Raw genomic sequence first — 16,017 nt, 5'->3', positions numbered from 1 at the left:
TTTTATCCTGATGCAAGATTATGTTGAGCTTCTAGAATCTGTGGACTTTTATTTTATTGGCTCTCACAGCTTCTTAGTTTTATCTCCAAATGCTGTTGCTGCTCCATTTTTTTCCTCTTTCTTGGATGTGCCAGTGTTCCTTCATTTGAAGTTGAATGTCTTCTGTGTTTTCCTGAATGCAGCGTAGAGAACTAAAAAGGTGGTAGTCTCTTCTAACTTTCCATCTAGTTAATTAAATTTTCTCTTCTGTTCTTTCTAATCTACTCTTAAGCATGTGATTTAAGATCTTAATTTCAGTTACTGTAACTTTTTTGTTCTACAGTTTTCATTCTTTTTCAAATATGTTTTATCTCTTTTCAGTTTTAGTTCTCTGCCAGAAGTTTCAAGTTTTTATTTTTATGAACATTGTCAGCGTAGTTATTTTATGGTCTGTGCCTAACAATTACAATATTAGAAGTCTTTCTTTGTGGGTTAGTTTCTTTTGACTATTGCTTCTGTTCCCCTTATGTCTTGTTTCCTATATGTCTTGGTTATCTTTGGCTGTTTTCTGGATATTGTACTTGAAACTTTTTTTGTGGGAATAATTTTTAAAAAATATATTTTATTGATTTTTTACAGAGAGGAAGGGAGAGGGATAGAAAGTTAGAAACATCGATGGGAGAGAAACATCGATCAGCTGCCTCCTGCACACCTCCCACTGGGGATGTGCCTGCAACCAAGGTACATGCCCTTGACCGGAATCGAACCTGGGACCTTTCAGTCCGCAGGCCGACGCTCTATCCACTGAGCCAAACCGGTTAGGGCTGTGGGAATAATTTGAGGCCTTTTTCCAGAGATTTCATTTGCTCTGCCAGCACTATTGTTATTTGGAGGCACTATTAATTTGGGACCTTGTTGAGATATTGGAATGAAATAGAGAAGTGGAAGCCAGGTTTCAGTTCATGGCCTAGATGGTTACTTCTCGTTCACCTTTCTCCTGAGAGTTGTAGACCTTCCAGGTAGCAATTTTAAATAGGGTGGCTTTGCTCTTTTTAAAAAAATGTATTATATATTTACTTATTTAAAAAAATTATCTTTATTGTTGAAAGTATTACAGATGTCCCCTTCTTTCCCCCCCTCCACACCCATTCTATACCTTTACCACACTATTGCCTGTGTTCATGGGTCATATAAGTTCTTCTGAGATTTGTCAGTCTGTTCCATGCTTCTGTGTCTCTGGATCTATTTTGTTCATCAGTTTATTCTGTTCATTAGATTCCACATATGAGTGAGATCATGTGATACTTGTCTTTCTCTGACTGACTTATTTCACTTAGCATAGTGCTTTCTAGGTCTCTCCATGCTGTCTCAAAGGGTAAGAGATTCTTTTTGTTTTGTTTTTTACTGCTGCATAGTATTCCATGGTATAAATGTACCATAGCTTTTTTCCATGGTATAAATGTACCATAGCTTTTTAACCTACTCGTCTGGTCATGGGCACTTGAGCTGTTTCCAGAGCTTAGCTATTGTAAATTGTGCTGCTATGAACATAGGGGTGCATATATTCTATCTGATTGGTTTTTTGGGTTTCTTAGGATATCTTCCTAGAAGTTGGACTATTGGGTCAAATGGCAGTTCTATTTTTAATTTATTGAGGAAACTCCATACTGTTTTTTTTAAATATGTTTTTATTGACTTTTCAGAGAGGAAAGGAGAGGGATAGAGAGATAAAAACATCGATGAAAGAGAAATATCATTGATCAGCTGCCGCCTGCACACCCACCACAGGGGATCGAGCCTGCAACCCGGACAGCGCCCTGACTGGGAATCCAGTCATTGGCCTCTTCCTCTTGGTTCCTGTGCTGATGCTCAACCACTGAGCTACACCCAGCCAAGCCATACTGTTTTCCACAGTGGCTGCACCAGTCTCCATTCCCACCAGCATTGTATTAGGGTTCCCTTTTCTCCACATCCTGGCCAGCACTTGCCATTTGTTGATGGTAGTTGACTTTACTCTTTATCACTCATTCTCACAGTTTTTTCTTTGGATTTGCAAATGCCTTCAGGGAAAAACTGTGTTCTCATTTTAGTAATTTTTTTTGTCCTGGTAATTCCTCATTATCTTGTTAGTTCTTCAATGCTTTTAAGAAGAAAAAAAAAAGTTTTATTTGGCTTTCTTAGAGGCAGATTGCCTATTTGACTATTACCAAAAAAAAAATAAGACTACTAATGTCCTGGAATTTAGTTTTACCTAGACATATTATGTAAAACAACTTATAACAGCTGAGTAATTTGTAGAAAAAGGTCTAAGATAATATGATTGTATGCTTAGGTAAGTTCCATTTTGTTCAGCATACTTGCATATAACAACTACCAATTATCTATACATTTCTATGTGTCACACACTTGTATTAAATACTTTCTACATGTTGTCTGACGTAATTCAACCTCTGAGGTGTAGATATTATTATTACTCTTTTACAAATGAAGGTATCAAGGATCAAAGATGTTAATGAGTTTGTCCGTGTCACACAGTTTAATAAATGGTTAAGCTGGTAGTCACTCAGGCCATTTGTCTCTGAACTCTAAATCTCTATACTTTATTCTTTATAGTGCTACAAGAGCATATAACGAGAACCTGATCTAGTCATGGAATCAGGGGAGATTTCCCTGAAGAAGAAAATTTGAGCTGACATCAGAAGGTCAAGTAAGAGTTAACTAAGTGAAGAAGAGATTGAACTCCTAGGTCTTGAACGTGGAGGAAGATGGCATTTTGAAGATTAGAGAGAGGTCCAGGGTGGATGTTGGAAGACTGTTAGAATATGTGGCTCCATGCTTTTTGGGAGATTCTCTTACATTGATGTCTATTAACCTTATGTCTGGTTTATATGGTGTATTCTTCCCACTTTAAACTTCGGCTGATTACTAATGGTGATGCAGTAGGAAGAACACAGCACTACCTCTGAATTATTCTTGCCATAAAATACTGAACCGAAATATAATAAAGCTTCTAGATATAACCAGTTTACAAGAAATATAGGAGATGGATAAATATGTTAAATGATGAGAATGCAATAAGCTAAATCTGAAATGCGGGTAACTCTGAAGACAAATGGCCTATTTCTTTAACAAATGCCATATTAAAAAGGAGACTGGGGCTTAAAAATTAAAAGAAACGTGTGTGCTATATATGGAATTTGTTTGAAAAAAAATCACAAGATATTTGGGGAAGTTGAACATGGATTAGATATTAGGTAATAGTAAAGAATTACTGTTATTTTTATTGGGTGTGATAATGAGTCTATATTTGTTAAACATATATACCGAAATATAAGTGGGTAAGGAAGAAATGTAACAAGAATAGAAGAATGTTATTGGAGCTGGATTGATGAATACATGAGTTCATTATAGTCTTTCTCTACTTTTGTGTAGTTTTAAAAAAATTTCTCGAATGAAAAGTTAAAAAGCTAGTAACTGAAGTTGGCTGACATTTTTTAAAAGGATCTTTTTATTAAAAAATATATATTTTATTGATTTTTTACAGAGCGGAAGGGAGAGGGATAGAGAGTTAGAAACATCGACCAGCTGCCTCCTGAACACCCCCTAACTGGGAATGTGCCTGCAACCAAGGTACATGCCCTTGACCGTAATCAAACCTGGGACCCTTCAGTCCTCAGGCTGACGCTCTCTCCACTGAGCCAAACCAGTTAGGGTCAAAAGGATCTTTATTTAAAATAAAGGCAGAAGGGTTTAATGTAGTAGGTGATTGAGTTATTGAAAGAGACCAGAGTTTAAAGGGAGAAAGGACTGATGTGAAACTGCAAAAATGGCAGCATTTGAGAATCTGTAATTTGTTATTAGGTTTAGCTAAAAATAAATTATTAGTGACCAATAAATTGTTTAGTTGGATTTCACTATCTGAAGCAGAAGGGTGCTTTGGATGAAACATTGAACTGGCAGGAAGGAGGCCTACCTCTAATCAGTCCTGGAAAATTATTGCACATCTCTGGGCCTCAGATGGCTCTGGTACCTGATATATTGGTACAGCTCTCCCTACACTCTTTTCTGCCAGCTATGAACAGCTAGAGATTTCGTATTAAACAATTTTCAAGGTCCTCTCAAGTACTAAAATTCCATGATGCTAATGAATATGTGGGATTGTGCCTCTGGAGGGGAGGAATTATACCTATATATCAAACAACCCGAAGAATTTTTTTTTTATAGAATGGTACAGTCTTAGATAATGAGAGCAAGTGATGGTAGGTTAGACTGAATATAAACTTTTGTGTGTGCCTGTCAAACAGAATCCTTTGTTGCTAACCTCTGATTTACTTAGAAATAAAGTCCACCTAAGAAAGTGGCATTCCATTCATCCTTGGAGTCAGTCCAGTGAATTGTTAGACTGGCCCGTAACTTTTGGGTCAGGCACAATTCTTTTAGTTTTTTTGAAAAGCAGCTTCTAAAAGATAACAGTTTATTAGCATCATGTGCTTTTCATATCCAGTTAAAACAAAAATATTTTTCTTTGTGCTGGTATGTGTGTAAAACCCCATATTGTTTTATATCTAGAGGAGAACATTGTAAGATAGGGTTTATTCTAGTCATTCTTTAAATTAGCTTTCTAAGAAGTAACAAAAGTTTTGACACAGGAATGGCTTAAATTGCTCAAGAGTAGTGGTTCTTTTAAGTATAATTTCATTTAACACCTCTTGCACTTTTTTCTGTTTTAATTTAGGCAACTCAAAATTTTTCACTGCCAGTCTCTACTTCTTTGATTCTGCAAAGGAAAACTGTATCTCCAGCAGCCCCTCAAGTCCAGCAGTCCAGTAAATCATCAAACAGACTCATGACTGAAAAACAGGTAAATGTGAAATATTTGAAACCAGTGTTTTTCAAAGTATGTGGTGGCAAATAATGCTACATCTACAAATGTGAAAAATCTTAAATTCTTAATTTAAAAGATTTCAGGTGTACAGCATAGGGAGTATAGTCAATAATATTGTAATAACTATGTATGGTGCCAAGTGGGTACTGGAAATATTGGGTGAACACTTTGTAAAGTATGTGATTATCTAACCACTATGCTGTACACCTGAAACTGATACAAAATAATATTAAATGTAAACTGTAATTGAAAAATAAAGTAAAAAGATTCTTTTATTTAGTAAAACTAGAGGCCCAGTGCACGAAATTTGTGCACTGTAGTGTGTGTGTGTGTGTGTGGGGGGGGGGGGGGGGGTGTTCCTCAGCCCGGCCTGCGCCCTCCAGCAGTCCAGGGGCCCTCGGGGGATATCTGACTGATAGTGGGCCTAAGCCAGTGATGGCGAACCTATGACACGCGTGTCAGAGGTGACACATGAACTCATTTTTTTGGTTGATTTTTCTTTGTTAAATGGCATTTAAATATATAAAATAAATATTAAAAATATACATCTTTGTTTTACTATGGTTGCATATATCAAAAAATTTCTACATGTGACAAGGCACCAGAGTTAAGTTAGGGTTTTTCAAAATGCTGACACGCCGAGCTCAAAAGGTTCGCACCAGCACTGCTGCGGAGGTGAGAGAGGCTCCCACCACTGCCTCTGTGCTCACCAGCCATGAGCCCAGCTTCTGGCTGAGTGGCGCTCCCCCTGTGGGAGTGCACTGACCACCAGGGGGCAGCTCTTGCATTGAGCATTTGCCCCCTGGTAGTCATTATGCGTCATAGCGACCGGTTGTTCCACCGTTTGGTTGATTTGCATATTAGCCTTTTATTATATAGGACTAGAAGCCTGTTGCAGGAAGATTCCTGCAAGAATAGGGCTTCCTCGGGCTGATCGTGCCCCCAAGCCCTGCAGCCCAGGGCCGCACACAGGGGTCCTGCTCACCCAGGGCTGCACACGGGGGTCCCGGCTGTCGGTGGGGCTTAGGTGGCATACGGGGGCCCGGATGGCAGCTCGTGCTGGCCCGCCCTGCCTGCAGTATGCAAATTAGCTGCCATCTTTGTTGGTGTTTAATTTGCATATCATGCTGATTAGCCAATGGGAGGCATAGCGAAGGTATGGTCAATTACCATGTTTGTCTATTATTAGGATAATTTTGGGAAATGCTGGGTTAAAGACTATTACATGATTTCTTTCTTTTTTTTTTATTGCTTAAAGTATTACAAAGAGTATTACATATGTCTCCTTCCCATCCGCCCCCCCTTGACATTCCCCCGGCTTTCCCTACCCCCCAGTTGCTTGTGTCCATTGGTTATGCTTATATGCATGCATACAAGTCATTCGGTTGATCTCTTACCCTCCCCTCCCACCCCCAAACCCTCCCCGGCCTTCCCACTATAGTTTGACAGTCTGTTCGATGTTGCTCTGCCTCTGTATCTATTTTTGTTCATCAGTTTATAATGGTCTTTATTATCCATAAATGAGTGAGATCATTCGGTCAGTTACCATGTTTCTCTATTATTAGTTAGGATAATTTTGGGAAATGCCAGGTTAAAGACTATTACATGATTTCATTACTCTGAGATATCAGTCTCTAAAAGGAGGCTCAAGTATAAAGTGTTCTGCAGCACATAACTTTGGAAAATGCCATTCTTAGCTCTTTTCAGAATTTGCAAACAGTTAATGTTATTCTTTCTCTTAAAAGGTATTAGAGGCCCTGGCCAGTGTAACTCACTTGGTTGGAGTGTTGTCCCATACACCAAAGATTGCAGATTCAATTCCTGGTCAGGGAACATACCAGGTTGCAGGTTTAATCCCCTGTTGGTGTGCATGCGGGAAGCAACCGATCAATGTTTCTCTCTCTCTCTCTTCTTCTCGCTCTTAAAAAAAAAATCAATTGAAAAGATAAGGAGCAACATGTATAACTTGATCATTCAAAATTCATGACATTATTATTTACAAAGCATTTTGTCATTATGAGTCATACTAGCTAGACCTCCACTGAGATATCCACACAGAGCTTTTGACTCCTAAAACAGATATCAGTAATACTTTTTTTTATTTACTGATTTGAGAGGGGGGTGGGACAGAAACATCAATTTGTTGTTCCACTTATTTATGCATTTATTGGTTGCTTTTTAAAAATTTTTATTGATTTCAGAGAGGAAGGGAAAGGGAGAAAGAGATAGAAACATCAATGATGAGAGATAATCATTGATTGGCTGCCTCCTTCATGCCCCCAACTGGGGATAGAGCACACAACCCTGGCATGTGACCTGGGCTGGAATCGAACCCAGGACCCTTCAGTCCACAGGCGGATGCTCTATCCACTGAGCTAAACCGGCTAGGGCTATTGGTTGCTTCTTGTATATACCCTGACTGGGGAGCTTATCAGAACAACACTGTAACCAACTGAGCTACCCAGCCAGGCTATCAGTAATAATTCTAGTTCTGTGTCATTAATTTTTGTGACCAGAAGACCTAAGCATAAATAAGAGGAAAGATTTGGGGAAGGAGGAGAAGTGTAGAAAAGATAAAGAAGGGAAAGAAAGTCAGCAATCAAAAGGAAAGATTTATTTGGTGCTGTGGGTCATAATGCTGTCAAAGAGTCATTAGGGTAATTTGTTCCTTTTTTGTCTTGATAGAATCTTTAATGTCAGAGGAGCATTTGGATGTGAAGAGTAATGCTTTTATTCATGCTTTGTCTGTCTAAATTATTAACCTTTAAGCTATTACAGTATTTACATACTATACCAGTAATAAAAATGTATTTATTGTATAAATTATATTTTTTCAAGCATTTAAACATTGAAAAGTCACTCAAATTGGCTTTTTATAAATATTCTTTCATACCTTAAAGAGCATGCAAAGCACCTCACACAGTGATTTCAAAATTGATTATTGTACATAACATTAAAAGCCCATTATAAAACTATGTCAATATCAGGGATTTAAATGTGTCATTTAAAAAATTATCTCTATTATCCCGATCCATCTTTTTAAAAATATATTTTTATTGATTTCAGAGAGGAAGGGAGAGGGAGAGAGAGATAGAAACATCAATGATGAGAGAGAATCACCGATCAGCTGCTCACTGGGAATTGAGCCTGCAACCTAGGCACGTGCCCTGACTGCGAATCGAATCATGACCTGTTGGTTCATTGGTCGACGCTCAACTAGTGAGCCACATCTGCCAGGCCAGATCTATCTTTTATGTCCTTATTTCATTTTTCTTCCCATTGTTTTTTATTTTATTTTTTTTTATTGATTTCAGAGAGGAAGGGAAAGGGAGAGAGAGAGACAGAAACATCAGTGATGAGAGAGAATCGTAGATCGGCTGCCTCACGCATGCCCTCACTGGGGATCAAACCCGCAACTGGGGCATGTGCCCTTGACTGGAATTGAACCCAGGATCCTTCAGTCTGCAGGCCAACACTCCATCCACTGAGCCAAACTAACCAGGGCCCCATTATATTTTTATTCACTTAATCTAGAGAGTTAGAGTTCCCCTCTCAGCTTTATGGCATAATGACATACTTAGAATCACTCAGAAAAACAAAAACAAAAACCAAAAAAAAAAAAAAGAGAATCACTCAGAATGACTCTACTCAAATCGGTTACCTGAATGGACAGACTCCTTTTTATAGTTAGTTTCTTATATAATGGATATGATCTATTTAAATTATTGGCTCCAACCATTCAGATATGGTTTTATTGTGTGTGTATGTCCTTAATCATTGTTAAAATGACACTTATTTCCACGTGACTCACCTTCTCTTTACTATTCAATTAATGTAACTCAGTTTGCAGTTGTTTCTTTTGAGTGGGCCCTGATCTGGTTCAGTTAAATGAAAAACCTAAGGTCTGTTTGATTCACTGCAATTACAAGGTGTTTTTTTAGTTGTTTTGTTTTCATTTTAATTATTGTATGTACACAAAACTTAATATTAAAATTTTTTGGAGAAAAAGTTCTGTTATTCTGAAAATGAAGGAAATTATGTACAAGAAGGTATTTTTTCACTTATATCATAAACTTGATCCTTTTCTCTCCTTTGTGATTGTAGCAGGAAGAAGCAGAATGGGAGAGCATAAATGTGCTGTTGATGACGCATGGCTTAAAACCTTTAGTTCTAGTCAAAAGAACAGATCTTAAAGGTAACCGGATCCTATTCTTGCCCCTGATGGTAAAAAGCTGTTTTTTCCTTTACAATATTTTTTTCTTAAAAATTTTTTTTTTTTCTTAAAAATTTTTTGCCTTACCTTTATTTTTATTATTTGTATTCTATTTTTAAAAAAATATAGATCTCATCGTTTTTGACAAACGGTCATCACAAAGGATGAGACAGAACTTGCAAACGTTGATGGAAGAAACAGCGCGTCAACAGAATGTGATCCAGGAGCTCATAGAAACTAATCAGCAGCTTAAGTAAGAAAATGGCGTAGGGGGACCTCTCTTGAATTTTTTGTATCTAGGTGGATGCAAATACAAATATCTATTTTTAAAATATATTTTTATTGATATCAGAGAGGAAGGGAGAGAGAGAGAGAAATATCAATGATGAGAGAGAATCCTTGATTGGCTGCCTCCTGCACGTCCCCCACAGGGGATTGAGCCTGCAACCCGGGCATGTGTCCTTCACTGGAATTGAACCCGGGACCCTTTAGTCCGCAGGCCGATGTTCTGTCCACTGAGCCAAACCAGATAGGGCACAAATATAAATATTTTTAATAGGTAATCTTTTGGTGATAGCTTAGCAAAGAAATTTTAGAAATTCATTATGTTATTAGAGAGTACATTTGTTGATGTGATTTATGTTTATTACTAAGGAAGGACTTGTGTGTCTATCATTAGAAAAGAACTTCAACTAGAAAAATGCCGAGCAGTAGATCAGGAACAACGAGCTAATGACTTGGAAGAAATAATGGAGGGTGTGAAATCCAAAATTGGTGAATTGGAGGATGAATCCATAAATAGAGTTTGCCAGCAGCAGAATAAAATGAAAGATCTTCAAAAGGAGCATAAAGCTTTGCAGGTACTGAGTTATATATTTTCTTACATAATAGTAGTATAAAACAGCTCATCAAGGTTACAGGTGACTTCCATGTTGCTTAATTCAATGGTCTTTACCTTACTTGGCCTATTACTGTTTCTTCTTGAGATTCTTCCCTTGTTTCTAGAATATTTTCTCCTTTGGTTTCCCTCTAACCCCACTGCTGATTCTTCTCATCTCCCTAACCTCTCAGTGTTGGGATTCCCTAGTAGTAATTCCTTAGTCCTTTTCTCTTCCCTATATACTCTAACTCCCTTGGTGATGCTCAGTCTTTCTTAGCACCTAATTTAAATCTATAGTCCAAACCTCTTCTCTTCTCTTCCTGACTCATTTCCCACTACCCAATTGACATCACTAATAGGCATCTAGAACTTTACATGCCTAAAACTGAGTTCCTGTATTTCCTCTCCAAAACTTTCTTCTTTTAGTCTCCACTCTGGTCCAAGTCACCTTCACTTATCCCCTGCTTCTCTCTTGGCTTTGCTGCTTCTCACCTTGCCTTTTTTCTTTTTCTTTCTTTTTTTTTTTTTTTTTTTTTGTTAATCCTCACTGAGGATGCTTTTCCATTGATTTTTAGAAAGAATGGAAGGGAGAGGGAGAGACAGAAAGAGAGAAACATTGAGGTGAGAGAGACACATCTATTGGTTACCACCTGCATGCGCCCCAACCAGAGCCAGGGATTGAGCCTGTAACCGAGGGACACACCCTTGACTGGAATCGAACCTGCGACCCTTTAGGAAGGGCCGTCACTCTACCTACTGAGCCAAAGCAGCTAGCGGTCCCCTTGGTTTTTTTGTATTTGTTTTTTAACATATTTTTATTGATTTCAGAGAGGAAGGGAGAGAGAGAGAGAGAGAGAAACATCAATGATGAGAGAGAATCATTGATTGGCTGCCTCCTGCATGCCCCACACAGGGGATGGAGCCAGCAGAGAGAGAGAGAGAGAGAGAGAAACATCAATGATGAGAGAGAATCATTGATTGGCTGCCTCCTGCATGCCCCACACAGGGGATGGAGCCAGCAACCTGGGCATATGCCCTGACCGGGAATCAAACCTCTGACCTCCTGTTCATAGGTCGATACTCTCAACCACTGAGCCTTGCCTTTTTAATGTGGTCTCAAGATAGTAGCTCGATACTCTCCAATGGCTTTCCTTTTTCTTTAGTGTTAGGGAGATTCTCGGTTTCCTTTACTGTTATGAAACCTTGAATGCAAGCAGTTATAAGCTACAATTCCTCTATTTTATACCTATTTTACTTGTTACATGTTTACATTTATGACAGTGTTTCTGGAGCTAGTACCTATTTAAAAACAGCCTCAGTACTGAAGTTCTTGAATGAAGCAGTTTGATAGAAACTGTGAAGATGGCTTTGTGTACAATACTGTTAGAACTGCATGTCCTAGATGTGCATGTTATAATTATGGTTTTTTTAAATTCCTTCTAGGCAAAATGTCAGCATTATAAGAGAAAACAAATGGAACAACAAGAGGCTATTGCTTTTTTGCAAAAGGATATCTGTAGATTATCAAAGGAGGAGGAAGAGCGCATTGCCACTCAAAACAGAGTATTTTCTTATCTCTGCAAAAGAGTTCCTCATACCATCTTGGATAGACAGTAATGTTTACTTTATTGATATGTGGATAGATTCATCATTTTTTAAAACTAATTTTATCTTGGGAGTGGTTACATATATCTCTTATAAATTGGGTTCTGCTTTCTATATATATATAGCAGGATAAAAATCCCCAGGATTTCTGAGCAAAGAAATTAAGCCCAGAGACAGAAAGACAAGTTAGTGATGAGCTGTAATAGTCTAGGTGGGAGATAATGAACGCCTGTGTTAGGGCTAAAAGAGAAATTGCAGAGATGGACAGAAATTGTCCAGACTGACTGGCTATTGTTGAGAGGAGGAGAGGAGTCAAAGATTATTAGATTTCAAGTTAGATTTGGGGAATGGAGAGGAAAGATGACAAATTCATTTTTGGACATGTGCCTAAGCACCTTATGCCAGCTATGTAGAAATAGCAGGGCTGCAGTTAGAAGGACTGAACTCCAGAGAACTTCCAAATTTCAGATAGACAAAAGAGAGGCAGAAGAGAAGTTATGTTTGGGTGTCAGGATAACCAAGGAACAGAATGTTTCAAGGAGAAGGTGGTACGAAGTGTTACATGCTGCCTCATCAGTGTATATGTTTACCTTCTTCCTGTCTTATTTGCTCAGAACTCCCATTTGACACAAATAACTCCTCACTACAAGTTTATTGAAGATAGCCAGTAGCAGTCACCCAGAATGAATGAAGTTTGCTAAGGAGGAAAAGCTAAAAATGGAATGGTAGCTTAAGAGGGAAGTGTGGGGATGAGAGGGCTTGTGAAAGATAGAAAGGATGATATGTAAGCTGGTATGTGTTGGGATGGGGAAAGGTTGAAAAGAAAGACTAATCCATAAAGTTATAGTATTACAAGCACAATTAGCTGATTTAGATTTAAAGGCAGGAGATTGGTAAATTTCCCAAGATAGGCGAGAAATAGTATGAATTCTTATTTTAAAAAGAATAACATGTGAAAGTATAGTGTTATTTTATTTTTCTTTGAGGATTTTTTAAATTAAAAAAGCAGTACATGCTTTAAAAAATTCAAATAATATAGAAGTGTTTAAAGTAAAATGTTATAGACCTGCCTTTCCCTCCTAATTACCACACCTTAGAGATAACCACGTTAATCATTTGGTTTGTGCCCTTCCTAGTGTTTCACAACAGGAGGGCTCTTGGTATTTTGGGTGGGACAGTTTATTATTGTGTAGGGCTGTCATGGTCATTGATGAAATTTTAATATCTTGCCTTCTCCCCAGCCAGTCAGTCTGCAGCCCCAACTCTGTTCCCTAGATTATAGTATCCCCCGGTTTAGAACCTATAGAGTTCTTTTTCAATACACATACAAAATCACATACAGTTATTTCTTTAAAAAATAGTAGTGGTATACATTTGGCTATGCAACATTAATTTTTCCCTTACTCCTTATTAGGACATACAAATATACATTGTTTTTCTAACGCTTCATCACTTTCTATAGTATGGATGTGCCATTACTTAACTTTTTCCTTGTTGAAGAGTAAACTGTTTCTGTGTTTTCACCTTTCTAAATAATGGTGCAATGAGCAACTTTGTTCATCTTGACTACAACCTTGGGGCATATATTTCTGTGAGAGTGATTGCTACAGGTAGAACTGTTGGGACTACGAGAATATACATTTAATATGCTGAAATATAATGATTGTGGTTATTTTTAAAACTATACTTTGAAAGTACTATATGATTTAGTGTAATACTTCTGGCAAAACCACTTAAATTTTTTATAAACTTGCTAGATTATCTGTACACTTATCACTGTAATTTGAAATTATGTAGACAGAATAATAAATGCTACAGTATCACATTTTGAAATAATTTATTTCCTGTTTTCTAGGTTGCTTTGCCTAATTGACTACTATGAATCCAAAATTAGAAAACTTCATAAACAAAGGTATAACTAATCCTGTATGGCAATTTTTAAAATACTATCCAGTTGTGAATCACATCAAAAGTAGTCAGCCTTTTGAAACCTAAAATATGCTTTGGAAATCTACCTAATATGTAACTATGAATTTTTTAATAAAGCTCTTGAAGACTGTATTTTACTACTTATGTTAAAATCTATTGTTGCATTTATATTAAATATATATTTATTTCACCAAAATATTGGTTACAGAAGAAATAGGATTTATTGTATATTTTAAAGTATTATAATTTATTCTGTTTGATGTCATCAAGCCATCAGATAGATACTGAGTATATTCACAAAGTGATATAATTAGATTAGTCATCTACCAAAGTGCAGTCTAATTAGTGTACAGATTTATATGAGCTAAAGAGAAAATGTCATAGTGAAAAATCAAGCATATAGACTAAAACACAGTTTACCTCTGATTAAAGAAATTAAGGGTAAAGATAAAAATAATGGTCTTCAATCAACCTAAAATAGCTGAATAATCTAAGGCCAAATAACCTAAAGTGCTTTCATATACGGTCATTAAAATAGTAGCTATTCTATTTCATCGTTTATAGATGGGACAGTTCTTTTAACAGATACTTATTTGAGCACCTTCTTTGTGCCATGGTTTGGTTTAAGGACTAAGGATACCATGATAAACTAAGCAGATAAATCTCCACTTTCATCAAGCATACATTCTAGTATTCTTAAGAAAAATAACTTTCCAGAGACTCAGCAGGACCAGTGACAGAGCTGTGCTGGTTGCTGATTCCTTCTAGCCCCTTGAGACTCTTTAAAAAAGAGAGCAGATGGAGGGAAGAAGTGGAAAAAAGTGAAAGGAAGGGAAGACAAGAAAAGAACAGCTCATGGTAGAGTAACTCCTTGCTTCATTCTATTCAGAAAGCAGTATTATAAGTAACTTCAGGGACCTTCTGGTTTTCAAATGAAACTTATGTTTCAGATGGTTAGGCATGGTGTTAGCTTCTACAGAGATAGGACAAAGTTTTAGGTAGGATCCTTACATTCTAGGATTTTGCATTCTGTTAAGGGAAATAAAATATCCACTTATACTTTACGTTTTTTCATATAGTTATTTTGGTGACATAAAAGTACTAGAAGGAAAAAAACAGTATGCTTTGTTTGTTTACTCATTCAACAAGTGCTTTTTCATTCACTCTTAGGCTCCATACTCTTCTAGAAAATGAGATACCATGGCAAACAAGACAAAGTTCTGGTTTCCATTGTTCTTATATTTTAATTAAGATGATAGCAGATATATTACTATTAGGTAGTAGTACCTAATACCTAATACCATTCTCTATAAGGACAAGTAGGAAATTTGGCTTAAATTTCAATTCATATTTGAGTTATCAAAATGTTACTAGATTGATTTATTTTTTGTTAGCTGAATTGTTCCTTTGAAGATAGATTTTTTCATAAGTGTACTGCATCTATTTTTTCATAGGCAATATAAAGAAGATGAAAGTCAGTCGGAAGAAGACTACAGCAGCCTTGATGCCTCACCAACTTATAAAGGCCTTCTACTGGTACAGGGACTACCTGACTCATACATACTTTTTTACAAAGTGAAGTAATCATGTAGGAAAGTTAACTTCTTTTTTTTTTATGAAATGTGTTGCAGTCATTACAGAATCAACTGAAGGAATCAAAATTTAAGATTGATGCACTTTTAAGTGAAAAGCTGAATCTCCAAAAAGATTTGGAAACCAGGTGAGAGAAACTTAAGTAATTTATATGTAACCTTTGAAAAGTAAACACATACTGGAATTTAGAATGTTAAATGAGTCATTCTAGCCCTTTTACTCTAAAACTAATCTTGAGGAAATTCCTACTCTCATATTCATTTTAGTCAGTTGTCTGTCTTATAATGGAAGGAATAAGAACACATAGGTAGGCAAGGGAAGTGAGAAAATAAGAGTACATTGAAAAGATAAAACTGGGTAGGAGCTCAGAGTTGATTCAGTAGTAGATTCTTATACTAGTAGGTTTCCCATCCCCAAATTCCTTTAGGACATATTATTTCATCTTATCCTTATGTTACGGGAGAAGAACAAAATGAAAAGTTTAAATGGCATACAATAGAAAGGTATATTTATATATAGCATACTACCACAAAAGAATGAGACTCTACACGTGTACAGTGATTAATAAGGAATGCAACATTTAATTCAACAAATATTTGTTGAACATCTATTATAAGTTAGACACTTTCCTAAGCTCTAGTATAATGTAATGACCAAAACGAACACCTTGTTCTCATAAAGCTTATACTTTAATGGAGAGGGCACTGATACCTGTAGTATAAACCTCTTATATAAATTTTAACAACCTGCCACATAGTAATATGGAAAATTATGATAATATAAATAATAAAAATTTTTAAACATGTATGGGAATCATGAACAGTGAATTCGGAATAGTGGTTACTTGTGTTATGCAAAAGAGAGGAATGACATTAATAATGGACACACATGCAGTGTTAAGTATATGTATAATGTTTTAGTTAAGACAGCGGT

General features: G+C 36.7%; 1 protein-coding gene across 5 annotated transcripts in view; it reads left to right on the top strand.

The window, feature by feature from the left end:
• CEP70 (centrosomal protein 70) overlaps nt 1-16,017 on the top strand; it is a 46,653-nt gene that overhangs the window by 6,223 nt on the left and 24,413 nt on the right. The window contains exons 3-12 of one of the 5 annotated variants that reach the window (XM_070433494.1): nt 2,593-2,686; nt 3,524-3,609; nt 4,715-4,840; nt 8,969-9,059; nt 9,207-9,330; nt 9,757-9,937; nt 11,401-11,570; nt 13,418-13,474; nt 14,946-15,027; nt 15,123-15,211. In XM_070433494.1, coding sequence (XP_070289595.1) covers nt 4,826-4,840; nt 8,969-9,059; nt 9,207-9,330; nt 9,757-9,937; nt 11,401-11,570; nt 13,418-13,474; nt 14,946-15,027; nt 15,123-15,211 — 809 coding nt within the window. In that variant the 5' untranslated portion in view covers nt 2,593-2,686; nt 3,524-3,609; nt 4,715-4,825. Of the gene's footprint in view, nt 1-2,592; nt 2,687-3,523; nt 3,610-4,714; nt 4,841-8,968; nt 9,089-9,206; nt 9,331-9,756; nt 9,938-11,400; nt 11,571-13,417; nt 13,475-14,945; nt 15,028-15,122; nt 15,212-16,017 lie in introns of those variants that run through there. The other 4 variants (XM_070433493.1, XM_070433492.1, XM_070433495.1 and 1 more) reach the window with 4 other exon arrangements.

The sequence above is a fragment of the Myotis yumanensis genome, unplaced genomic scaffold (genome assembly GCF_028538775.1).
Source record: "Myotis yumanensis isolate MYYU_CA2020_CCGP unplaced genomic scaffold, mMyoYum1.0.hap1 SCAF_14, whole genome shotgun sequence".
In the NCBI taxonomy this organism is placed as follows: domain Eukaryota; kingdom Metazoa; phylum Chordata; class Mammalia; order Chiroptera; family Vespertilionidae; genus Myotis; species Myotis yumanensis.
Note: the sequence above shows the minus strand (reverse complement) of the source record. Positions and strands in the feature narration are given on the sequence as shown.